Source organism: Arvicanthis niloticus, chromosome 30 (assembly GCF_011762505.2).
Source record: "Arvicanthis niloticus isolate mArvNil1 chromosome 30, mArvNil1.pat.X, whole genome shotgun sequence".
Taxonomy (NCBI): Eukaryota; Metazoa; Chordata; class Mammalia; order Rodentia; family Muridae; genus Arvicanthis; species Arvicanthis niloticus.
The window spans coordinates 15,678,877-15,704,679 of record NC_133438.1 but is presented as its reverse complement, the minus strand read 5'-3'; the positions used below and the strand labels follow the sequence as shown (position 1 = coordinate 15,704,679).

The window sequence follows — 25,803 nt, the reverse complement described above, 5'->3', positions numbered from 1 at the left end:
AATGAATAAACATATTTAAAGACTATGGAATATTTTGAATTACTAGAGTCCCAAGGTCTTCTAATGTTTTAAACTTAACTAGAGTTAAATTCTGTTTGATAATTTAAACACCTTAAGAAACAAAAGCATGTACAATATGGTATCAGTAATAGTGTCAGGGATGGTTTCCCACCCATGGGATGGATCCCAAGTTGAGCTGGTCACTAGTTGACCTTTCCTTCAATCTCTGCTCCATTTTTGTCCCTATATTTTGTTTAAACAGGAGCAATTTTGAGTCAAAAGTTTTGTAGGTGGGTTGCATGACTGTTCTCTGAGAGACTCTACCAACAACTGACTGAGACAGATGCAGATACTCACAGCCAAGCATTGGACTGAGGTCAGGGACCCCAACGGAAGAGTTAGAGGGGGAGGGCTGAAGGAGCTGAAGAGGATGGCAACCCCATAAGAAGACCCAAAGTATCAACTAACCTTGACCCTTTGTTGCTCCCAGAGACTGAGCCATCAACCAAAGATTATACATGGACTTGTCTGAGATCCAGCACATGTAGCAGAGTGCTGCCTTGTGGAAGGCTTCCAGAGGAAGAGGGCTGCCTAATCTTGTAGAGACTTGATGGCCCAGGGGCGGCATTTTTAATTTTAAAACCTGGGATATGTGTTTGAGCCACACTTTCTCGTACTGAACAATGAGGGAAAATGTCTCCTTTCTCCGAAGTTGCTTGGAGTTCTGTATGAGCATCTTTTGTATTTCTCGCTGTGATGATGCTTACTTGTTTCAATAGCCCTTTTTTACTGCATGCAGTCACTTTTTAAGTTCACTGCGTTATAGTCAATTCAAAACAGATAAGCCCTAGGCCTTCTGGGTGTGCCTAGGATAAGGAGAAATAGTTGCACAGGGGTCTTAACCTCAGGGAACTGACCAAGGGTTAGGTTCCATTACTGACAGTAAAGTGCTATGCCGATTTCAGCCAGTGTCATTGCTTACAAAGACACTTTGGAGTGTTCTAATTTGTTGGCAGGAAAACCACAGACAGGTATAAACCCAACATTTTTTATTCCAGAAAGATATTTCCAGTGATGTCATAGAAGACAAATAATGAAATAAACTTGAGGTTGGTTTAACTGTAAGTAGGGAAAAGATGTGTGAAGCTGAGTTGAGGTGACAGAGAAATGCGCTTCTCAGTTGCTTTCTTTTAGACACCAACCCGGGAAAGTCACAGGTTGAAAGTGGAGGGGTCTTAAAGGTGGTAGTATTTTGATTTCATATGAAATATATATATGATATACTTACATATTATATACAAAATGCTTAAAATATATTTTATATAATAAAATATATTATACATATTTATGTATTACATATTATATGTTATACATAATTATATTTTCACATATTGTACATCTATATTATACATATGAGGGCTACATACTTTTGAGGACTACAAAGCATTTTAACAAAGTAGAATTCTGGTAATTTCAAAAATGGAAAAGTTAATAGAAAGTTGAGGAGCAAGTGTCCTTTTTCATTGCAGTATCCTCTATGCCTGTGTGGAACTGCCCAATGTTTTGTTGGTGAATAAAGTAAGCAGAGAAATGAACAGAAGTAAATTCCTAGCAAGAATACTCATTAAGCAAATCTTCATTATTCAAACATGTTGAGAACTTATGAAAGATTAGAGATCTTTTTACGTGAGACCAAAAAAATCAATATATTTGGGTATATTCCAAATAAAGACACCTCCAGAAAAGACAAAAGTGATTTGCTCATACTACAATTGCCTAGTCAAGTATCCATTGTCCCATTTGAAACCATATTTGAATATAAAATTAAATAGCTCCTGTGTTGGCTTATGGGGTAAGTATGAAAAATACTCAGGCCCAGAACCGAGTTTAATGCAGTGAAGATGCTTCTTCTGGTGTGACAGAGCGTGTGTGAATGGGAGATGAATGAGGTCTGCCTGCCTCCTCTCTTCCCGCCTTATTTCAGTCATTGTACAAATAATGATCTAGACAATATTCTTGGAGGGAAGCTTTCTGAAGAAAAAGTATGTACACAATCCACCTTATGCTGTCGTAAGAAAATCTGAGGGGCTCAAACACATACATTTAATTTTCATAGCTCCAAAGGCTGGGAAAACCCAAGATGGTCAATTCAAGCCTTGTTGAGACTGCTCATCTAAGCCAGATTGCTTTCTGTGGACCTCCATTTCCAAAGACCACATCATATGGTTGAAAAGATTTCACATGTGAACTTTGAATGGGGTCCTGGACATTTGGTCATAGCACAAGTAGGAAGAAAGACTGTAAGGCACATGTAAACCTCAATAAGAACTCAAATCTCTCTGCCTCGGTTTCTCAGTAGTAGTAACAAAGGTGTGCTTCATTTCATAGATAAATCTTTATTAGTAAATGGGAGATTTATTAAAATTAAAGCCCATGTTAACAAAATATTCATATATCTAAGTGGGAAATTTAATTATTTTATATACCTGATAGGGTCATCCCTACTGTAAACTTTCTCCTTCCATGAAATATGTGAAATCTTTATCTTGGTCCAGCCTGTTGATTTTTATCTCAGATGGACCCAGACTCAAGGTTCTAAAGTGAGGGATGAACCTGCCTTTCTTCTCTCTTCCTTCTTCCTTCTCTCTTCTCTTCTCTGCCTTTCTTCCTTCTCTCCCCCAGTAACAGTTTGCTCGCTCCACATAAATCTGGAGAGCCTCAGGCTGGGTTGCATAGTTCCTGAAATTAATTGAAACGGAAAAACATGAAAGTGGAATGTTAAATATGTCAAATTAATGGAACGAGTTGAGAGTTAGCGTACATTAGATTTTTTTTGAGATGTATGGGATAATTAAGAACTTTGTTATTTTAGAGATTACATTATTAGCTAAGATAGATAATCGCCATTACTGTTTGTTGGAGTGGGTGCATAAGCTTAAATATTTCTGGAGAGCGTAATACATCTATTAATTTGTGTGTGGGTGCATACACAGCGCATAGAAGTATATAACATATAATTATGGATAATAAATTCAAAATAAAATAAGGGCTAGGTCTGCCTAGCTTGGCACATAGCAACTAAGCTCTTTCCTTCTTCGTGTCTACAGGGTTCTGCTTGCTAGTTCCTAAATTTAAAATGGACAAATGCCTGTCCCCTGTTTGAGGCAGAGAGCAGGTATCTTGTCAGTAGCTTTTCTTCAAGCATGGTGACCCAACTTGGCAGAGGTACAGTGTCTACAGTCTGCAATAACAGACATCTGCTTTGGTTATCGGCTCAAATCTCAGGTTCTACCATTAATATTATCTATGTCCTTTTTCTAAAGAGAAAGAAATAGGTAGCAGCCTTTTGATGTGTTAGCAGTATTTTAATGGGAAAACAAACAGAAACTTCAGTCTTAAGGAGGAAAGTAAAACTGTATTTGTAAATTAAATGTAATCCTTTCTTTGAGGCTGTGGGGTCTCTTGCTTGTAAGTATAATGGCTTATATTTAAATCGGAATTTTACTGTAGACCCTGAATTACTTTCATGCTCCTAGATGCGAATTTCCTGTCTTGGTCTCTGGAAAGCCCTTAACAAAACCACTGTCTTCCGTCTTCCCCCATACTACAGACCTATTGAATACTGGCTGTCCTCTCCCTCCAGAAGGCCTAGATCATAGTTTAGAACAGTGGTTCACAGCCTTCCTGATGCTGGGGCCTTTAACACAGTTGTCATGCTGTGGTAACCCCCTTCAAGCATGAAATATTTCCGTTGCTACTTCATAACTGTACATTTTCTACTGTTATTAATCATAATAAAAACATCGGACATGCAGGGTATCTGATATATGACCCCCTGTGGGAGTCATGAACTGGCCTAGATGAAGCATATTTGTCTAAAAGTCTCAAGCTTTTACATAGAGCCCCCACCCACAGCTTATTCACGCTGAATTTAAAAAGCCACAATGAACTTCCTTCAGTTTTCAGCAATTCTAAGTTATATCAATTATTTGTACATGAAAATTATGGAAAATATATTAGTAATAACGGCAAATTTTATAGATATTCTTTACCTAGAATTTTTTTTTACTTGAGACATTTTCCAGAAAGGAAAGATATTATTGATATACAAATTTGAGAACTTTACAAATAAGTAATCATAGAAATCTTTATTTCAAATTTTTAGGGTTTCATTTACCCTATAACCTATCAGCTATCATAGAAAAGTTCTAAGGTATTTAAGAAAAAGATTCGAAATTCAGGTTGGAGTTTTAATAGGCCAAGTGCCATCTGTCTCTTCAATTTGTAGCATTTTATTATTAACAAGCCCAGAAGAAGGAGCCAGTCTATTTCTGTTGTGGGGACAGATTTGTGTCCATCTGTGCCCGCCCTGTCGCATGTCACTTGTGCTTTGGATCTGCATAGCTGTGAGGCAGTGGAGATGCAGGGGAGGTCAGGAGGTGGAGAAACTTGTCAGCTCCTCGAGTGTCCAAGCATGTGACAACTGCAGACAGCAGCTTCCAAAGCCTCCTGGAGGCCATCATTCTGGCGGGCCTTGGAGCTGGGCCTTCCCGGATGTAATTTCACGAGAGAAAATGTTAACTTTTTCCATTTAAAAATCTGAGACAAAGAACTTAATCTATGATATGACTCTAGTTAATGCCAGGGTCCTTATTAGAGAGGCTTAGTTTTCAACCTTTGAAAATGTGAACCACTTTACAGTGATTTTTCTTACTTAGTTCCTTGATAAGCTCAGAGTTGAAGGCAGCAGAACTTGTGAGAAACCATTTTATGCGAAAGGGGCTGAATGCTGATTACTTGTATTGGAAAGCCGCCGCCTACTCACTCTGAATCCCGTATTCTTTTCCCCAAACATCTTAATATGTCAGATAATAAGTGCAAGCATTTCTTTCTTTTCCCCTAAGTGCTTATCAAATTGTGGTGGAGCAGCTGCATCCACATCGGACCAAGCGTGAAGCAGGGGCCATGGAATGCTACCAGGTACCAGTTACATACCAGAACGCCCTGAGTGGGGGCGCACCCTATTACTTTGCTGCAGAACTTCCTCCTGGGAATCTTCCCGAGCCTGCTCCCTTCACCGTGGGCGACAACCGCACCTATAAAGGCTTTTGGAACCCTCCCCTGGCACCCCGCAAAGGATACAACATCTATTTCCAAGCCATGAGCAGTGTGGAGAAGGTGAGATTCCTCCCAGATCTGATTTTTTTTCCCCCTTGATCTTAAGTAAAACTGTGGCTATATTTTGTAAACACTCAGTGGCGTTTGTCAAGGAAAACTGAAAAAGAAAACAAAGGGAAAGAAAATGGATGCGTAGTGTCGCTTCTGTTGCCAGCTCTTGCAAGTTGACTGAAGGACCGAGGCTGAGCCAGAGGCGTTTCACAGGATCCCTGTTTCCTAGTAACTAGTGCAGCTGACTCTTTCTTCAGGAATGCCCACAGTGCAACTGTGAGCAAAGTGATTTGCAAAGGTGGGTGTGCTGCAGCCGGGGACTCCACCCTCAGTAAATTCCCTGCATTGTTCTGCTTTACTAGCTCAGTAGTGGCCACTTCAAAAGATTAAATTTACTTCAGGGTAAACAGAATACACATTCCACACTGGGCTAATAAAGACTTATAAGCTTTTCAGAGGGTTCAAGCCAAATAATAAATAACAAGTAAGAGTCCTCTGATTACAAAGTAACGGGACACCTGTGGTCCAGCTGACAGAACCTAAACAGAAAGCTGCCTGTGAAGGCTGGGTGCTGAGCCATTACTGAAGTTGGCTGGCCCTGGCCCTGGCTGCCCCTCCCTTTTCCATTTTGGACACAGTTGTTTTTCAACACTGCCGCTGATCCCAAACGAATATTGAAGAGGAAAACCCAGCAGGACACGTGGAGAGAAACAACCTAGCCTTTTCCTCTCATGCTGTTTCCCTTTGAAAGACTTTCTTTCCTAAGACTTATTTTGCTTTTATTTATTTATTTCTATTTTAGATAAGGCAGTAGGGTAAAAAAAAATAAAATAAATAAACATGTTGAGGAGAGAAAGTTGAACAATTTTAAATCGAGATGAACACTGGCATTTTGACGGACTTGGAGCTATCTGGGAAATTGTTGCTCTTATATAACTGAGTCCCTAAGGTGACACCTGGGAGATGATGTAAAGTATGTGACAACCAATTGTATGAGTCATGTTAGCTCTTAGAATAGTTTAATTGGAAGACAACCAATGTATATTTCTACAAGAGCCACGAGAATGTGAGTATTGCTTTTGTTTGTGAGCTGTAATTTTCTGCCTACCATTGAGGCCAGTGTAGAGTATATGGCAAGGAAAAATGCCAGACACCCTTTAAATACGTAGTTCAACATGCCGAAGCTGCCCATAGTTGAAGATGCTCTACTCTTCTCATTTTTCCTCTATAGAACTTAATTCTTTACCATCCACACCACTTGCTATGACAAAATACTGGCAAAAAGCAATTTAAGAGACAAAGGGTTTGTTTGGTTACCAGTTGAGAGTTCCATCTATGGAGTAGAAGATGGCAGAAAGAGTAGTCTTCATTGAGAAAGTAGAGAGCAAAGACTTCTGGTGTTGCTTCAATGAATTTATAGATAATACCGCACACACATCCCCAGAGGCTTGTTACCATGGTAACAAATTCCATCAAAACGGCATTCAAGATTAACAACCCACCTTGTGTACACACACACACACACACACACACACACACACATTTTAAAAGTAATTGTCTAATTAGGCTGTTCAAAACAGAGACCTGGTAAAATTTATCAAAGGACCCTTTCACATGGCATCACGTAAGATCAGTATAAAACACAGATGTTTCCCTTAAGATTCATAACAGTAGCAAAATCACGGTTATGAAGTAGCAACAAAAATAAATTTATGGCTGGGGGTGGCCATGGCATGAGGAACTGTAGGAAAAGGTCACAGCATCAAGAAGGTTGAGAACCACTGGTTTTAGAGTTTCTGCAATACATTTCATATGCTGACAAACAGTTTAACATGGATGAGCCTCACATCAGCAGAGGCTGGTAATGCCTACAGAGAGTCAACTGGGACTGCTTTCAAGAAATGAGAATCCCTGAGGATCTACACAGGAGCATGAAAATCTCTTGCAGCCTACTCTGTAGGTTGGACCCAGGAAAGAAACAGAAGGACCTATTCTTTTCTCAGTTCTTCAGTTTACATACTTTCAAAGTAAATGCTTGAGAAGGAATTGTGTGTATTTTTCTTTATTATTTATCAACATATAAAACCACTGAAGATAGACTTATAAAGTGCTTCTTGAAGACAGCCTCTCTTTTTTTTAGAATAAATATCTTGCTCCTGATATGTGAAACCTGGCTAACAGGAGAAGAAGGACAGGATGGGGAGAACATGAGACAGATCCAGGATTACATAAAAGCAATTTATTACTATCCTGTGGACAAAAGTCTGTCCATACCCCAAGGCAGAGTCGATGTGCTGATTTCTGTCTCGCTATGATATACCTGTTCTTTTCATAAGCTATTATGTCCAGTGTCACCAAAGCAACAGCCCAGGTGGTAGTGGCCACAGAAATATATATTCTATTATAATCCTTTGTCCTGTAGGGTTTGAAGCACATACCAAAAGTGTCTGTAGGGCACACTAGCAGTTTGGATTACAATGGTATTATAAAACTGGATACACTCACTGACTTTGATGTCTCTTTTTACCTATTGAATATTCGGAGATAAACAGAGTTGTGGGGGCTGGATACCTATAATGCTATCTCAGTTCTATCTAGGGAGACCAAGGGAAAACTCATGGAGGAGCAATGTTTATCAAGACATTGCCAGGAAGGAAGGAGGAAAGGAAGGAAGGAAGGAAGGAAGGGAGGAAGGGAGGGAGGGAGGGAGGGAGGGAGAGAGGGAGGGAGGAAGAGAGAAGGCAAAGGCAGCATATAGAAAATAGCTGAAGTATGTGTCTAAGAGGGAGACCAGAGCCTAAGACTGCTTTAAAGCCATGTATCTTTTCTACCACACAACAATAATAATTTTTTGCTGCTTCTGCTTTGCGTTTCTATTTTTTCTAGCTACCTTGGTAATAAAGATAGGAGAAAAACAAAAAACAAAACAACAACAAAAAAAACCCAACCTGTGTTGAAAAGCATCTTGATCTTGTGGCTGACAGCTAAATTCAAAGGAAAGAAAGAACAGATAAATTACATTTAAACTGCCATGCAATGTCTTGAGAATCTTCCTGACAACGATCGTTTAGCTCTTCAGTCATGACTAGATCCATGTGAAAGTATATAATGTTCAGATTTATTCAACGTCTGTAGCTATCGGGTGAAAATAAAATTAGTATTTGCTTCTGATTTATATTAGCTCTGCAGATACGTATTTCTTTCTAATAGCTTAAGAGGCAACAAAAAAAAAATGCAAATCAAAGGCCATACAACTCTTCTCTGCCATACCTACGCTTGCTTTATTACAAAGTGAAACGGATAAAAAGTTACTCGAAACTTTCTTAATGTTTTTATTTTCGTTTTTAAAATGCTATCTCAGACTATATATTGGGAAAGAAATTCCTTTATCTTTATAATTCTACAGACATATTGTTTAAACTCTTGTGTATCTTCATAATAGTTATAGTAATAGTTTATGAATAACCATTGTCTATTATATTGATCCTTTTCTTTTGATTTCACTCTACCAGGAAACTAAAACCCAGTGTGTACGAATTGCTACAAAAGGTAAGAGACTTACCTTTTTGTTTCCATTTGTTTTAGGTTTGTTTGTTTGTTTGCTTGCTTGCTCCATTGCTTATTTTTGTTTTGTTTCCTTTTTAAAATTCCATTCACTATTCCTCTCTGAAATCAGAGTTTTGTTCCGTTTCAGGCCAATTACACGCAGTGTTTCTATTACAGGGTATTTGTACTGGGTCCAGATAAACCCCAGACACTTTTTCTGGCTCACTTGGGTGTCTTTAAAACAAAATGGAGTTCTACATCCTGCTAAACTACAGGAACCTTGTTATGATAATAAGATGGATTTAGAAACCTTAGAAGGGCTTATCCCTGTACTTAGTGCCTGAGAAGTTGAATGCTACCCATCAGCCTATCAAGAAAAACCACTCCAAAGCAGCTCAAAATACAAGTCACTTACTTCAAAACCTCTGTTACTTCGTGCGATAGACAGATCAAACATGTTTAGCTACGATGCGTCTCCACAGTCAGGCAAACACTTCATTAGAATTTGGTTCTGACGTAAAAGGAACAAAGCTAATTCTCCAGTATGTCGGTGCTAGTATGGGAAAACAGTCCCACAACTTCATCATATTTTCATTTTTCATTTCCATGTAACTAGTGCTGGGAAATTGTGTTTGGGAAGGCTAGCAACGGGAACACTGCCTGCTGACCCCGCCTGCCGTGACTTAGCTGGTTTGATTAGAAAATAGATATATATATAGTCAGCTTTGAATGGGCATTTGGCATTTAGCATGGAGAGAAGTTTCCTATACCTCTGTGTATTACCCTTCATTTAAAAATTGATTGGTCCAAGGGAGAGTCCACTGCTTTGTCTGTTCTACCAGTGGTGGAAGAGCCGTCTGCAGGCCTGCTTGCGCCTCCATAGAGGGATGGTCCTCTGGGATCTCTGTTGCCATAGTTAGTTTCTGATGCACATTTGTGAGTGAAGCTGATTCACTGGGGTAACAATGAGTAACCATATTCTGTTTATGTTGGCTTCTTTCCTTTCATCCCGCTCTACATCTACCCATCAATCTGCTCAATTAGCATTTGTTTTTCTCTTGATTTGTGCAGGCAATAAAGAGTTTCTCCTTGACTCATGGGGCTAATAAAGAAACTTCACAGATGGAAGAAAAAAAAACCTACTTATTTCAGTCACATACTAAGATTCCTCATGATAGTTAAAAAATAATTAAGCAACTCTAGTGAAAAGAAAAATATATGCAGAAACATCTAATGGGCAAACAGTTCATTTATTTTAAGAATTGGCTCGTAAATCGGGCTTCTGGAGGTTAGACATGGAAGGCATTAAGTTATATATATCACCTCTGGTTTTTCAGATTTAAAGATGATCCTAAGACTGTAAAAGGTACTCAGATCAGACCATCAGTTCTTTAGATAGGAGAATTCTGTATTTCTCTAACAAGAAAAAAAAAGAAAAGAAAAAAGAACTGAAGTACTTGGAACATGTCAAATTTTCTTCTCCTTTTCTTGCTTTTGCATGAACTGTCTGGCATTCACTGTCCTCTCTTGGATAACAATAAAACCATAATGACAAATGTTATCCGGTATCTATGCTCCAGGCAGGTTTATAGATGGTGGGACTTGATCTTAGCATGTGACACAGAACATTAGCAAGAAGCCTGGAGGGTGGCTAACAAGGCTTCTTCTGTTTGTGGTCATTTTGCTTGTTCTCGTGAGCTCATCCTGGAGAAGACAGACTAACACACTCAGTGTGAAGACTCTGGCCATAGACTATGTCAGTTAGGTCTTGATTAAGTGCTTGTCTCTTTTTTGTTTTTTGAAGATTTAGGGAACATAGAATATTCTGTCCTCATTTGGGGTTTTCCTTTCCTTATTTTAAGTTATCTGTGATATGTCTTGCTTCACTTTGCCCAGGACCCGAGTCACCCCTATGTCCACAGCATTTAAGGTGAATACACTATGCTCCTGTCAAATAACTTACAAACCACCTTGGTACCAGATCACATGTTGCTGTGTTGCTATGCTTGTATTCATGAACCCCTAGTTTATTTAATAATGGCTTCAAAACGCAAATGTATTTATGCTGACAGCTGTTACAGTACTATATTTACACACATGTTACAGAAATTATATTTCTATAATTGTTGTACTTTATTTATTATAATTCATCATACATTGTACTAATTTATATTATACTTTATCGTAGGTATATACATGTAGAAGAAGTAGTATTTGCAAACTCTAATATTCTCTGTGATTTTAGTTATCTATTGGGGCTCTTGGAACATATCTGCTACAGATAAAGAGGTTGTTATACACACAATGCTCTTTGAATGAGCCCTCGAATTTTGTAGATAGTACATATGTTACCCACTATCTTCATATCTCAGTTATAGATTACATCCTTATTCTATCTAACAGACTTCTTTAGAGGCTCATGCAAAAGCCTCTGTGGTTTCCATTAGTGTTTTAAATCTAGAATATCACAGTGCCAGTCCAGGGAGACTGAACCAGATGCTCAGGGAAACAAAATCATTTCACTTCTCAAATAGTGTCAACAAAAGGACAACCAAGCCAGGGATGGCTGGGCTGACCAGAAGTTAGAAAAGACTCCATGGTAATCTATGTGGTATTCCTATGGGGGCATCCTGTGTTCCACCTCTCCATTCTTCACACCCTCCCCCTGTCTTTATCTCTACATCCTCAGCTACAAGTACTAAGAAGGTGGTTCCTGCTTCCCTAATGTCCTTCATATATAAGTCAACTGCTGAGCAGAGTAGGAGTCTCTGCAAGTCCACATGTATCTGCTTTAAGATATTCTAGTTTTTGGTGTCCTTTCATAGTTGAATACTGTTAGATGATATGGATTTGCTTGTGTTTTTTTAACTTAAATACTTAATCAAGTTTAATTCTGTGACTCAATAGTCTCATATATCAGTATATTCCAAGAACAAGTACAAGATGAACGTCTTATTATACACAACAAATATTTGTTGAATTGGTAATTGAATTTAAATCTGAGGTACATGTTTCTTCTTTAATATTTAATCAAACTGGTTACAGCACTGCCTGCAATTCTGAAAAGTGTCAGAGCATGTGTATGTGACAAGTTGCCTATGTAGCTAGGGTTGTTTTTGTTTCTTGACATTTATATGTCACATTCTAGTTTAAAAATCAAAAAACTCGAAAGCTGGGAAGCTGGGGTTCTGTGTGAGTCTATAGTTAACAAGAAATAGTTTGTAAACTAATACATATTACGTCTATTGTAAGTTTTCTTTAAATGAGTTTTGACTGGAATAAGTGATATTATATGATCTCTTCATTCAAATATCTACTTGTATATGTAAGTAAGAAGACAGTTTAGCTAAAATGCTTCAACTTTGTCAGCACGATTCCTGACTATGTTCTATAACTTTGTTGGCTCCCAGGATGAAGGCAGTAGTCTAATGTTTTAACAAGAATTAAATGGTTTGATGCAGTCAAGCAGAAACTCTAAAGGAAATACCTCAGAACTTTGATACTCTATGTAGCCATTGTGGTAAAAGATTAAAATTCTATTAAACATTGTATAAATCATTGTGACTTAGCAGCACAAGAGTATCTTTTGCTGGTGTGAACCTCTCTGACTCAATTTGTATGTATTAAAATATTAGCTGCAGCTGAACATAACTAATTACATATTAATTACAAAACACAAGCTAAAAGTTAACAAGGGGTATTGGTGATTTTTCTCTTCTTAGAGTCAGTTTCTCCAATATCCACTGTATCCCAGAAATATTCTTCATTTAATGTTTTTTTTATTAAATCACATAAATATGACGTAAATTGTTTCTTTTTCAGCAGACTTTCCATGCCCTTCCTCCCAAAAAATGTGTTGCTGATGGAAGAAGAAAGACCCTGAACTTGAAAGGGTCTTCTTTGCTCTCTTTCTAGCGCTACACTAGTTACACCTCAGATATACATTTGCATTACTCTTAGAGAGAATGCTGTTTGCATGGTCCACTGCCTGATCAGATACAGGCAGGCAGAGTGTGACTGAGAGTTCTTGGTGATCAACGTTTAATTCTAGCTGCATATTCTTGCCATGGATGCTTAGAGAGAACACCAGCATCTTCACTTTGGTGTTAACTTGTTTCATGAGGTGACTTTGACCTGCCACCAGCACTTCCTTAAATGAGATAGTTCACGTTCATGACAAAGTCTGCCGAGACAGTGGATGCATGAAAGCTGTCATAGCCATTGCTAGTAACTATAGGACAGACACAAACTTACATATACTTTTGCTGCCAGTATTTTTGTCTTTATATAAATTAGTGGGGTTGGAGAGGAGAAAGATCCTTTAGAGAGGTTCATTCTTGTGCCATAAATGTATTTAAACACTAATTAAATAGGAAAATGAGAAAGGGCCAGTGACATAGACTAATTGGTTGTAACTTTTTCAAATTGAACTTAAGTAATCAGAGGCCATTCTGAAAGTAAAGATTAGTGGAGTCTAGCTTTTAACAATGGATGCAGTCAGATTCCTCAGTTCAGATAACCTGCTTGACTTGATTCATATTCTTGATAATCTCTCTTGTAATGTTAATTACCATTTAACATGTATAGTGTCAGAACATTAACATAAATGTAAGGAACGCTGTTCTTATTATTCTTTATGAAACTAAGGGTTTCTCTATTCACAAACACAGAAATATAATAAATTAGGATACAGTTGCTATTTTGACTTGCTTTCAGTAAATTTCCTCTTTTAATATTAAAATAAATCATTCAGTTTAGTTAACATATAATTAATAATTTGAAATATTCAATAGCTTAGCTTGATGTGGTGGTATGGAGCCATAATTCCAATATTTGGAAAACAGAACTAGAAAGATCACCATAACTTCAAGGCCTATTTAGTTCATATCAGGCCAACATGGGCTACTGAGACTCTCTCAAAACAACAACAAAAAAAATCAATAAATTTACAGCAACAAGCAGAACAACAATTTATGAATATATAATGTATCTACTAAAAACAGTAAGAGTATATATAATAAATAATAAATAGACAATGATAATACATATAAATAGATTGATAAATGAAGATAATACATCTGACGTGAAAACTAAAACACACAAAAAAATCTTTTAATAATATTTAATAATGTTTTTTATTTTTAAAATGGTAATATAACTACATCACTTTCCCCTTTTTCTTTCTCTTGCCCCTTTCATACACCTTCAATTCATGTCTTTTCTTTATAATTATTGTTACACACACACACACACACACACACACACACACACAGACACACACACACACACTACATAAATACAACCTGCTCAGTCCTTGTAGCAGTACCTGTATTTATATGAATGATCTCAGGGCTTTTGGTATTAGATTGGGATAAGCCTTTCTGAGGCTCTTTGCAGAGGAAGGTCATTTCTTCCAGTCTCAGCATCCCCTGGTTTGTTGCATAGGGTTGAAATCCTTTCTCACTTCCACGTTAATGTGTCCATTAGTGTCATTGTTCAAGTCATATTTCAGCAGCCTTGGTGAGACTTCACGGATGTAGCCTTTGGAGCATTTCTAGAAGCTACAACCTAATTTTTACAAACATGTTCTGTTGGCTCTTGGAAGCTTCAACCCTGTCTTCCACAGTGATACCTGAGCCATAGGTATTGAATTATGCCGTAGATGTATCAGCTGGGACTAAGCACCGTACACTCTCTTGTTCTCTGCATTTCAGTTGGTTGTGGGATTGTTGGGTTTGTTGTTGTTTGTGTGTTTGTTTGTTCTGATAGTCTCGGTCTTTGGGGATGGGTGAAAACCACGTGTACCTGTGGGCAGAAGACAAATATTTATAGCGTCGTAGGTAAATATTATAGTAAAAAATTTAATCAGTGGCCCCAAGAAATTGTTCTTTTTGCTTTTTCCGTGTTTGAAGAAATAAAAGAGAATCACAAATGTTATATACAAACTCAAAGACATAACAACTTAACACATGAAAAGTAACTGGAATGAATCTAGTTGGCACTGTGTTCACTCAGAGAATGCTGAGTGAAGACTTTATGACCCCGGTTAGATAGAAAGTCCTGATACAAGATAGTCATAGATGGCCTTTGTCTCCTCACAGTCCGCTTCAGCCACAGAACATTGGCTCGCCTGGCTTTTTCAAACCTTCTAAAAAGGATCTCCTGAAAATTCTCTTTAGCACTGACTAAGACACAGTATCCATTTGGCTTTTGCCTGTAGAACAAATTCCTGCTTACACCGCCACTTATTACTGGTTACTCCTTATAGAATTATCAAGCAATTAGGTTTTTCCATTGTTTATACATAGGCTGCTCACTGTCACTTTATACTTATCTGTACAGCTTTGCCTTTTATTCTCTTACCTGAATAGATAAATAGAGCTGTTCAAGAACCTATTTCAAACACAAGAAAATAAATCAACAGAAAAAAATTAAACTAAGCAATAAAACTAGATTATAAATGGTATTTTGAATTGAACAGATGATTTTTAAAGTTTAGGAAGAATATTTGATAGGATTACTCCAGAAACACCTTACCTTGGACCTTTTTTTGCTGAATTTTCATCAGGATTTGGTATGTACTGATAATATCTGAAAACTTGAGAAATTAAAGAGCAGGTAGGGTTTTGGAGCAAAAGGAATCTCCTCAAGTGTGTGTACGGGTCCCTTACCTCGTGCTTAAGATGAACAGAAAGCTCTCTGGAGGAAAAGGAAATGAAAGTCTCATACTCACCTTGCTAAATTCATGTCAGGACTAAATATAAGGATACAAAGACCTGCAGTTCAAATCACCTTGCTCTGTAAAAAAAATCTACTGGTTATTTTGAAATGCAGTAAGCAGTGAAAGGCATGCATATCACGTCACTGTCATTGACTTTGGAGACCTTGAGTATGACTTGGTAGAGAACAATCATGTTTTTATTGTCCTTACTTAAGTAGAGTGACTTGAGGCTGAGGGAGGGACAGTGCACGTGCCCATGTATAAGCAGGTGGCTAGGGCTGAGAAGCTGACACGAATGACCTAAGGAAGGAGGAATTGGCCCTAACACGGAAAGATGAATGTCTACATGGGGGAGGAAGGTCCATGAGGGTGGATCTTGATATGGGTTCTCAAAGCCCATGGGGATAGGGAACTAAGAGAAAGACATTATAAATTCTTGGTAATGCCATATAAATGATTGGATGGAATCAGATATCAGTGCTCCACTCATTATGTAAAGTAAGCCATATTTACACTCGACAGGTAAAACCAGTGTGTCTTCATCATTTGTGGGGTGGGATTCCTGGAGTGCTGCGGGGGGGTATGGACTTGAATGGCAGATTTCATTTTTCTTTTGTCAACTTCAATTGCATCTAAAGATAATTAAATTTGTTAGTTTAAGAATTTACTATTATTGTTGTTGTTGTTACTGTTCACATGTGTGCATGTGTGAGTGCCTGTGTGTGTGTGCATGTGTAAAGGGGCATGTCTGAATGTCAGAGGACAGCTTGGGGTTGTTTTTCTCCTTCCACCTTTCCATGAGTTCTGGGAATGGAACTTTCATTAGATATTGAAAGTGATCCTTGAACTGATCATAGCTTGAGAAGCTGAGACAGACTGGGAAGTATCCTTGGTATTCATAGCTTCCCTCTCTTCTCTCTCATCTCCCCTCTCTTCACCCCCCTTCTCCTCTCTCCTCTCCCCCTCCTTTCTGTTATCACCTTATCCTCTGTATACTTGTTCTTCTCGTTCCATAAGGGCTCATCCTATATGTTGCCAGTCCTCTGTTGCTTAACGTAGATGAGGAGATGACAGCAAAGACAGGGAGGGGAAAGAGGGAAGGGAAGAGAAGATAGGAGTAAAGGTGGATGAAATTATCAGTTTGTTTATTCTGTAACTTTAGTTCACAGAGAATGAATGGTTACAGTACGACCTTAATTACAGTAAGGACACCTAGTATCCAGATGTTGGTCTCTACATACTTTCCTTAGCTAATGAAAGCAACCTGGTCTTCTTTGGGAGATGCAGTGGAGCAGAGATTGTGTCCAGTGAAACTGGAGTTCTCCATTTGTCTTTCTTGTGCACTGTGATGGACGCTTTTTGTACCCAGAATGCCTAATAGCCTCAGGCTTAGGTCTCTACAGGACGGTGTGACTTTACATCAAAATTGGTTTGCTATTGCTTTTTAAATATAAAATCTAGCATTCTAATTCAGTGTACACACACAAGCATTTATATGTTAGCATCTAAGATTCTTAGGGCTTTGCTTTTTTTAAGAATATAGTCACAGTATTTCTCTATCCTCACAAAAACTTTCCACAGCCTCTCCTTGCTCTCACTCAAATCCATGGCCTTTCCTTTTTTTTTTTTTATTAATTGTTATGGCATGTACAAATGTGTAAGCATATACTTAAATGTTCCTAAATACAGCCTGCTCTGTCCGTATAATGTTACTTGTGTGTACCATTTTGGGACTGACCATCTAGTACTGAATAACTAGTTAGGGTGCTGTTCCCTGGAAAAGAAAAGGTTTCCTCCCACTCTCAGCATTAGCAGCTAAGAATCTTATGCCATGGTGTTATGATTTATACTGTGAATAACTGTTTTGCTGGGAGAAATGGTTTTAGTGGGTATCAGTTTGATTGTTAAAAGTACTTTTCTTGAAGTATGTTTAATTCACATTGCAGTAATAGGACACTCATTTCAATTGAATTTTTATTTTAATCTTTCATTTATATATAGGGTATTATGTTATTTTAATTTTCCCATATCATTGTTCATAGACCTGTATATTCATTTACATATAGTCATCCTTAATCTAAAGGAAACAAGTATTGATAAGAATCACAATGCTGAATAGTTCTCTACAAAAAGCTAGGAAAGCGAGATAACAGTTTTAGACATACATCACCACATTAGGAGAAGAGATCAATATTTTATTACATTACATTATTTTTTATTACAATATTACATTATTTTATTACAACCATTAAGATTATATTTGCTTTCTTTACATTTTTCCTGTATTTTTTCAATCTCCCCATTATGAGATTAAAGATAACTTCTCAAAAAACATTTTTTCTATAATCTTAATTTTGTCTAAATTGTTGTCAGGTCTTCACTGGTGCCCTTTGCTGTGAGGATCATGATGGATAAAAAAATGCTATTTCAGGTGGCAGACATTCACCCAAAACCAACACAAGATGAAATGAAGTCTCTTATAAGACTTAACAGCAAAGGATGCTTTAGCAACAGAGGTGAAATTGAGGACAAAAATACCCTTTGTGAGCCTCAGCTTCTAAAATTCTTATAGTATTTTAACTATTACTTTGATATCACCTTGCAGATTTTAATGGTAGTAACCTGCCATAGTTTGGCTCAGCCCCTGAAAAAGTCTCCACAGAGGGCTGGAGAGATGGCTAAGCAATAGAGTTTCAGCTCCCAGGACCAATATGGCAGCTCCCAATGTCTGTAACTCCAGCACTAGAGCTTCCAATGCCCTCGCCTGGCCTCCAAGAGCAGCAGGTGCACACGCCATGCAACATGCAGTGCATGGACATACATGCAGGCAAAATACCCATACATATAAAAATAATTTTTTTAGAAAAGAAAGAAGAAAAACTCTGGACTTGAGTACAGCTGGCTTTTGTCTTTAAGGTAGCTTAGCTCTGAAAAAACCATCAACTCTTCTGAAGGCTTGTCCCGGAAGAGCTCAGTTGTCAGCTTTCGGCATGCCTAAGCACCTTCCTGGCTGCCGGAGCTGAGTGCTGTTGGTGTCACACTCTTTCCTCCTGCAGAGAAGAAACACACAATCCTCTTCCTAGGCATTGGCTGCTCTCTTCTCTTCAGAAATCAATCTGATTTGAGGCTTCATTATTCATTAATTCAGAGAAGAAAGCTACAGTAAAGTACATTAACATTACTAATATTAGAGTTTAGTCTGGGGAAACCGAAAGCATATTTAAGTGAAGTCGAGTCAGAAAAAAATAATTTTAATAAAAATACAGGCTTTGACACAATTTACACAGACAACTCATTAGGCACCAGCATTTTTCTTACCTCTGCCAAAGTTCTCTACATTGTATACTTTTTATTTAAAATGGAAAGAAAGAGTCTTAAAAGTTAATAGCTAATAGACTTTTAAATTCCACATGTAAATATGAAGAACCCTTTGCTGTGGAAAAACTACAGTAGACAAAATGCAAAGTTTCCACACTAGATTCACATGCTGAATAGTCATGTAATTTATTATTAAGAAAGTCTCACCACAGTGACCTAACTGGGTGGGCTGTAAGGTTTACATGGGTGGAGTGTACCAGATACAAACATGTAAGTATCCATTGTTTTAAAATATATGGATGGATGGATGGATGGATGGATGGATGGATGGATTCATTTTACTCTGTTACAAAATTATTCTGTTATTCAGAGTAATTAGACTGAATTAAAAATTCCTCTTTCCACTGCTCTGAAGATGGAGCAGCTATGTTTTAACTAGGCTTTTTATCGAAGACTGTTGAAAACAATATCACTTTCCTTTAAGTGTACATTAATTGAAACAGAAATTCTACCTTTGCTTAAGAGTTCTTTCAACCTCAGCTACCCTAGTGTTTGAATGAAAAAAAAAATGTTGTAAGAAAGGGAAAATGGTTTTTTGCCTGAGGTTTTTTGTTGTTCTGTGTTGTTTTTTGGGGGGGCATGGTTTCTTTTCTTTTATTGAAAATACCTTTTGCCTCCCATAATATATCCTGATCACCATTCCCTCTGCCTCTACTTGTCCCATTTCCTCCCCAACCACCCCCATCCAGATCCACCTGCTTTATATCTCTCATTAGAAAAGAAACAGGCTTCTATGGGATAATAATGAATAAAATATAATATAATAAGGTAAAACAGGGATATAAATAAACCCTCAAGACCAACTCCAGTGATTACTCCCTCCAGCAATGTTCCTAATGTTCCATAACTGCCCTAAATAATGCTACCAGCAAGGGCCACGCTGTTCAGATGCATGACCCTGTGGAGGACATTTCTCATTCACATCACAACAGAGATAGAAAGTATGTACATGAAACTGAAGTGATCCAAATAATTCTAAATTCCTGACACATCCGATGAAGAAAGCGGAATGATCTGACATGGCTTCAAGTGACTTCTCTAAGTGAAGCTAATTCTGATAGGATTTCAGATAAATCCTGTCTGAAGTGATGTCTGAGCTAAGACTTCAATGAGAACAGTAGATAGAGCCTGTTGTATCAATTGCCTGAAAAGCTTACCAAAGAAGAGGGAACAGTAAACAAGAGCCCTGATACAGAATCAAGTGAGTTCCAGGGAACAATGGAGCTTATTGGAGCTTGTAAGCCATGGTGGAAAGCGTGTGTGCTGCTCCACACGTGAAGGAGAAGCAGGGCAGTACAGAATTATGATTTGCTTCTTGCTTTTAAGGATTATTCTGGACAATCCAGAGAATGAATGACAGTGTCAACTTGTATTAAGAAGGTCCATGCTGCTAGGAAGGAATTGTGATTTTTAAATGCCAAGCATATTGGTAGCTAGGACTACATCAATGGCAGTGGAACCAAGATGAATCTATAGGGATTGTCGTGACATTAGATTTGCTATAGGAAGAATAGAAAAATTAAGGTGGGCAGAATTTTGACCTTTGCAATTAAATGAGTGACTTTTCTATTTAATTTGGTTGTTTAAGATTGTAGAGAAATTGTCTTTAATATTCATGAGGGATCTCCTTGCTGTTTGCACAAGATGAAAATTGAAAATGAAGGATTTGAAAGCCTACAGCTCAGTGGAAGAATGTTCACTTAGCATGTACAAGGTTCTGGGTCCAATCGTAAAGAGAGGGAGGGAGGGAGGGAGGGAGGGATGGAGGGAGGGAGGGAGGGAGGGAGGGAGGGAGGGAGGGAGGGAGGGCAGGCACAGTGATCACAGTGGAGAAGTCAAGGCGACAGATGCCTGCAGAGGCTGGTCCCATCATGTGCACAGTCCAGAAGCAGAGAATAACAATTTGCTCACTTCATCTTCTCCATTTTGTTTTCACAAGTCAGAATCCTATGCCCAGAGATATTCTTGCCCACAATTTATCTCCTTGATAACTCAAGATCCTGTCAAAATGTTATTTAACACTGGCCATCACAGATAGAATAGGCGGGGCTGGGGGTTGATATAGTAGAACAATCATTCTTCATGAGAAAAAAGAATAGCGTTTTCAAAGTTCAAAAGTTAATTAAGAGTTCATATTCCAAAGACATACCTTGACTGTCTTGCAGAATTTTTCATGTGTGCATGCGTGTGTGTGTGTGTGTGTGTGTGTGTGTGTGTGTGTGTGTGTGTCTGCAGGCTCACATGCACCATAGCACATGTGAGGAGATCAGAGGGCAACTTTGCTACTTACTTTTTCGTCTTTCTTCTTCTTCTTCTTCTTCTTCTTCTTCTTCTTCTTCTTCTTCTTCTTCTTCTTCTTCTTCTTCTTCTTCTTCTTCTTCTTCTTCTTCTCCTTCTCCTTCTCCTTCTCCTTCTCCTTCTCCTTCTCCTTCTCCTTCTCCTTCTCCTTCTCCTTCTCCTTCTCCTTCTCCTTCTCCTTCTCCTTCTCCTTCTTCTTCTTTTCAGGCAACAGTGTTTCTTGTTTATGCTGCTACAAGCATACAAAAGTTTTAGGTCAGTTGTTCTATCTCTGCCTCCCATCATGCATTGCACTGTTATCATTACAGATGTGAGCCATTACATCTGGCTTTCTTGAAACTGAACTCAGGTTGTCAGGCTTGCACAGCAAATGCTTTTACCTCATGACCCATGTCCTCATGGCCCTGATTTATTGTTATAATAAGCTATTTCCAAAATTGAAAATAATGCTTACATACACAAGTGTGTTTTATTCAAATATAATATCTTCACTTAAAAAGTTAAAAATAGCATTAGCAAGAAGTAAGCTTTAATTTAGAAACAATAAGATATGACTATGCCATTTTATTTCGTTTACAAAGTGATTTTATGGTAATTTTAGGACTCCTGATCTGTCAGTGCCCTCTTATTCTGACAAGAAGGCCAGTATTTACCAATGATTTTGGTTTCCTTTACTAATCGAGAATATTGGTTGTGTGGGAACCGATATCAATTCCCTGGAGATTTTCCACATGCCACATTCATTACGTAAAATGTGCAGCAATTATTAGTGTCAATGTTCTGTATCTTCATGTCGGCCAGATTCGTATAATCACAGTGGTTCGTGCTAGCATTCACTTATTTCAAGTCATTAAAGAACAATCTGGAGACTTCTATCGCCACAAAACCCAAGGAGCCGTTTGTGTACTGGAGAGGATTTTAACATGGAGTGTTTCATTCAAATATCAGCAGCCCTAGTCTAAATCCAGTTCAGTTATAGAAAAGTTGTCTTAAATGACTAATGAGACAGAAATAACTTTACAACGGGCATAGACACTTATGACAGAAAAGAGATGGCAAAATTCAGGGTGGTAAGATTTCTCCTCCTACGATTTGAAGCTGTCAATCAAACCAGAACAGTTAACATAAACTCACATTGGCTCCAATAGATTAAGGTTGTCATAATTGGTATTTTAATCCCATATTTACTTTAATCTCATTGACCATCATGGGTATTATGGTAGGGAAATTACTTTGGATTTTTCAGGTATGTTCAATGTTATTATAATAATCTTAATAAGAAGTAGGAAAGGTCAAAGTCAGAGAAGGGAATTGCTGACAGAAGCAAAACCTGGACTGATACTGTGCTTTGAAGCAGAAGGAAACTTGAGCCTAAGAATTCAGGTAGCCTTGGCAGCTCAAAAAGCCAGGAAATTGATTCTCCTCCTTGGATCTCAGAAAGCCAAACCGCACCAACATCTGCTTATTAGTCTTACTAGACTTGTTTAGGAATTTACCATTTCAGAAATAAGGTAATGTTTGTTCCTTTGGCCCCCCCAAATCATAATTTGTTACTAAACTATGACTAATTAAAAAGGAATAGGTCTATTTTACTTCCTTGTTTGTTTGGTTGGTTGGTTGGCTTACTTTTCAAAACAGGGTCTCACTCTGTAGCCTTGACTGTCTTGGAACTCACTCTGTAGACACCATGCTGGGCTCACTCACAGAGATCCAGCGGCCTCTGCCTCCCAAGTGCTGGGATTAGAGACATGTGCCACTATGGCCACCAAAGAAAGGCTTTTTTTTCTAGGAGTAGAATCCCACTATTACGTATTTGTGAACATGGGAATGACTTTGGAATTGGACAAGGAGTAGAGCTTTGAGGAATTTGGGCGTCAGAGAGGCAAAAGCCTAGATTGCCTTTAGCAAGCTGTCAGCAGAGATGAATATTGGTGTCTCTGCAGCATGATCAGAGTGAGATGAATAACTTGTTATTGGAAAATGAAGGAAAGGGAATGCTTGTTTCAGAATAGAAGTCCAACTGAATTGTGTCATATAGTTATGTACCAAGCAGAATTTATAAAACTCAAACTTGAATGTAAGGTAAGGAGGTTTCCAAGAAATATTGAAGATATACTCTTGCCAAAACCCAAGCTTACACATACACTCACACACACAGAATTATTTGTGCGTTAGTTCTTATATATGTAATACGCATATAACTGTACATAGAAAGGCATATGGAATATAAATTATTTAAAATTTTTACTTTACTTTTAATTGTATGTATGTGTCTGTCTGTCTTTGTATGTCTGTGTGTGTCTGAATACATGCTTTTCTATGTGTTTGTGTGTCTGTGCATGTGTCCGTCTGTGTGTGTTTGTGTCTATCTATGTGTCTGTGTGTGTGCATGTGTGTTTGTGTATGAGTACAGGTCCTTGCCAAGTCCAGAAGGTGGTGTCAGATGCCTTGGAGCTGGATTTACAGGCCACTTGATGTGAGTTCTGGGGTGAGCTTAACCTCTGAGCCCTCTTTACAACGCATAAGAACTTAATTTTTATTTTTCTTGTGTATGACTGTTTACCTATTTCTATACATGTGCCCCTTGTGTATGCTTGGTGCTCACTGAAGGCAGAAGAGAGCATTCTGTCCACTGGAACTATAGTTCCAGATAATTATGAGCTTCTGTGTGTATGCTGGGATCCAAACTTTGGCTCTCTACAAGAGAAGCAACTGACCTCAAGCATTGGACCATCTTTCAAGCCCCTAAATTCTAAATTTCTGATTCTGTTATCTACACAGTTACCATATAGTTGCCTGAATCTAGTCCTTTGTTTGAAAAAAGGCAAATGCTAAGTAAGAGAAAAAGCTCAAGTGTTTTATTCACAGGAATTAAAAACAGGTCTTTAGAGTGAATCCCTGCTTTAAAAGGATTATATACTTCATATTGCAATATTATAGCAACACTCTCTCTGCCACACTTTCTATATTTATCCTATTGTAGGGAAAAGAAATTAAAATCCCATTTGGTCTCATCAAGACACATTTGCAGAGTATTACAGAATACTGGTTTATGATTATCACTCCATTACAGACAAACAAAGTATCCTTTATCCTGTATCAGTTTAGTGTCTGAAATTATGGATTCTATTCAGATTTTAATGAAATGTGGATTACTTTGAAGATTATCTCTGATTTAATAAATGACATTCGAGTAGAAAGTTAATTGAATCTTTCTTGAATGAGCAGTGACCACTATGAGTGATGGGAGCAAAAGGTAGTAAATGATGGGTTTTGAATTTGTCTTATGTGTTTAAAATTATATCAGACAGAAAACGACTCTGGTATGCTCAGTATAAGTTTTCTTCACATAAACGACGTGACCTCTTTTACACTTGCAAAACTCATAAGGAAATTATAATTCATTTTAAAACATATATATTTCCAAGTTTCACAGTCTGCTATGGGGAAGGATGCCATATACTGAAACCCATGTAATATTTAATTTGCTTCAATTTTAAAGAAAGAGAAAAATCGTTGATTAGTGGTAGGTTTGTTATCTTTTATTCTGAACACTTCAGTGGCCTGAGATTCACACATTAGAATCTTGCTTATACTTTTTACATTTCCTATTCTATATTTCCAAGCTCTTGGCTATTTCTGTCTTTCCATAACCTATGAAAAGTCTATGTTCATATTTCTCATTGCTCATGGAAATGTAAAAGCTTTCATGATAAAATGATCCGCTTAACATTTATACAGCCCTAGGAGTGGCAAATGTTTACAGTGTGCACACCCCTGACCCCTTGGGGAAAAAAACCCAATTACCTTTGTAGAAATACCTCATCTGTAGGTTTTTGCTGCAGGTGTGCCTCCACCATTGTTGACTCCAAGACACTGTTTGACGTGTTGGGTGCAGGTGCTATTTAACAACACCTGACTTTGCATCTGCGGCCTTAACACTCCAGACTGCCTTTGAGGAAGCCACCCAAGTCTTGTACATTTCCTACTTGCTGCTTTTTGCCACTAGGAACCCCACCTGAGCCATGCTTTTCCTTGTCCACGCTGACAATCGTCCTCGGCACTCTGAACCCTATAGAAGAAGCCACTCTGTGCCTGCAGGATGACACCTCATCTCATTAAGTTGCACTTTCTCCGACTGATATTCTTACAAGTCACATGGGTAGACCTCACTTAATTGGTATGTGATTTCTTTAGCACAGTTTCACATCATCATGGTGACAACAGCCATCTCTAGAGTTCCCCTTTGTTCTTTACTTTGTGCCCTACACACCATGGATTTGCCCACTGCTGTATACCAGTGGCCTGGTCATTCATTTAGAAAGTATTGCTTACGTGCTGTCTGTCAGGTATTAGAGGTCCAGAAAATGCACTGTAGAAGAGGAGGCATGGTGTCTGTGTGCAGAGTTAGAGGCAGAACTAGCTTCAGCCACAACTGTTGTGAGTTACGGTCTTTCTCTGGGAGACTCTCCAGTTCATTACAGTCCATCTCAAAGTAATGTGTTATCAAATTCTTATAACATGGAACTGGTTAATCAACCCCATCAGCCATAGATACTCTTACATAGACTGTTTGGGCTTTAGCTTTGTAAAAACAAGTCACTAATTTACTATTATATTAAAAATAGAGAATTGTGTATACGTGTGTGTATGTATATATGTATATAAATATTTAATACTTTGTATCCATG

At 38.0% G+C, this 25,803-nt stretch overlaps 1 protein-coding gene and 1 long non-coding RNA gene across 12 annotated transcripts in view; one reads left to right on the top strand and one right to left on the bottom strand.

The window, feature by feature from the left end:
• Positions 1 to 25,803, top strand: part of Ptprk (protein tyrosine phosphatase receptor type K) — a 501,415-nt gene that overhangs the window by 402,434 nt on the left and 73,178 nt on the right. For all 11 annotated transcript variants that reach the window (XM_076927962.1, XM_076927965.1, XM_076927961.1 and 8 more), the window contains exons 12-13: positions 4,905 to 5,178; positions 8,682 to 8,718. In XM_076927962.1, coding sequence (XP_076784077.1) covers positions 4,905 to 5,178; positions 8,682 to 8,718 — 311 coding nt within the window. The remainder of the gene's footprint in view (positions 1 to 4,904; positions 5,179 to 8,681; positions 8,719 to 25,803) is intronic.
• Positions 1,035 to 6,611, bottom strand: LOC143440983 (uncharacterized). The gene is made up of 2 exons (XR_013108253.1): positions 6,487 to 6,611; positions 1,035 to 5,275 (listed from the first exon to the last, which is right to left on the bottom strand). It is a non-coding gene; the product is annotated as an uncharacterized LOC143440983 (long non-coding RNA).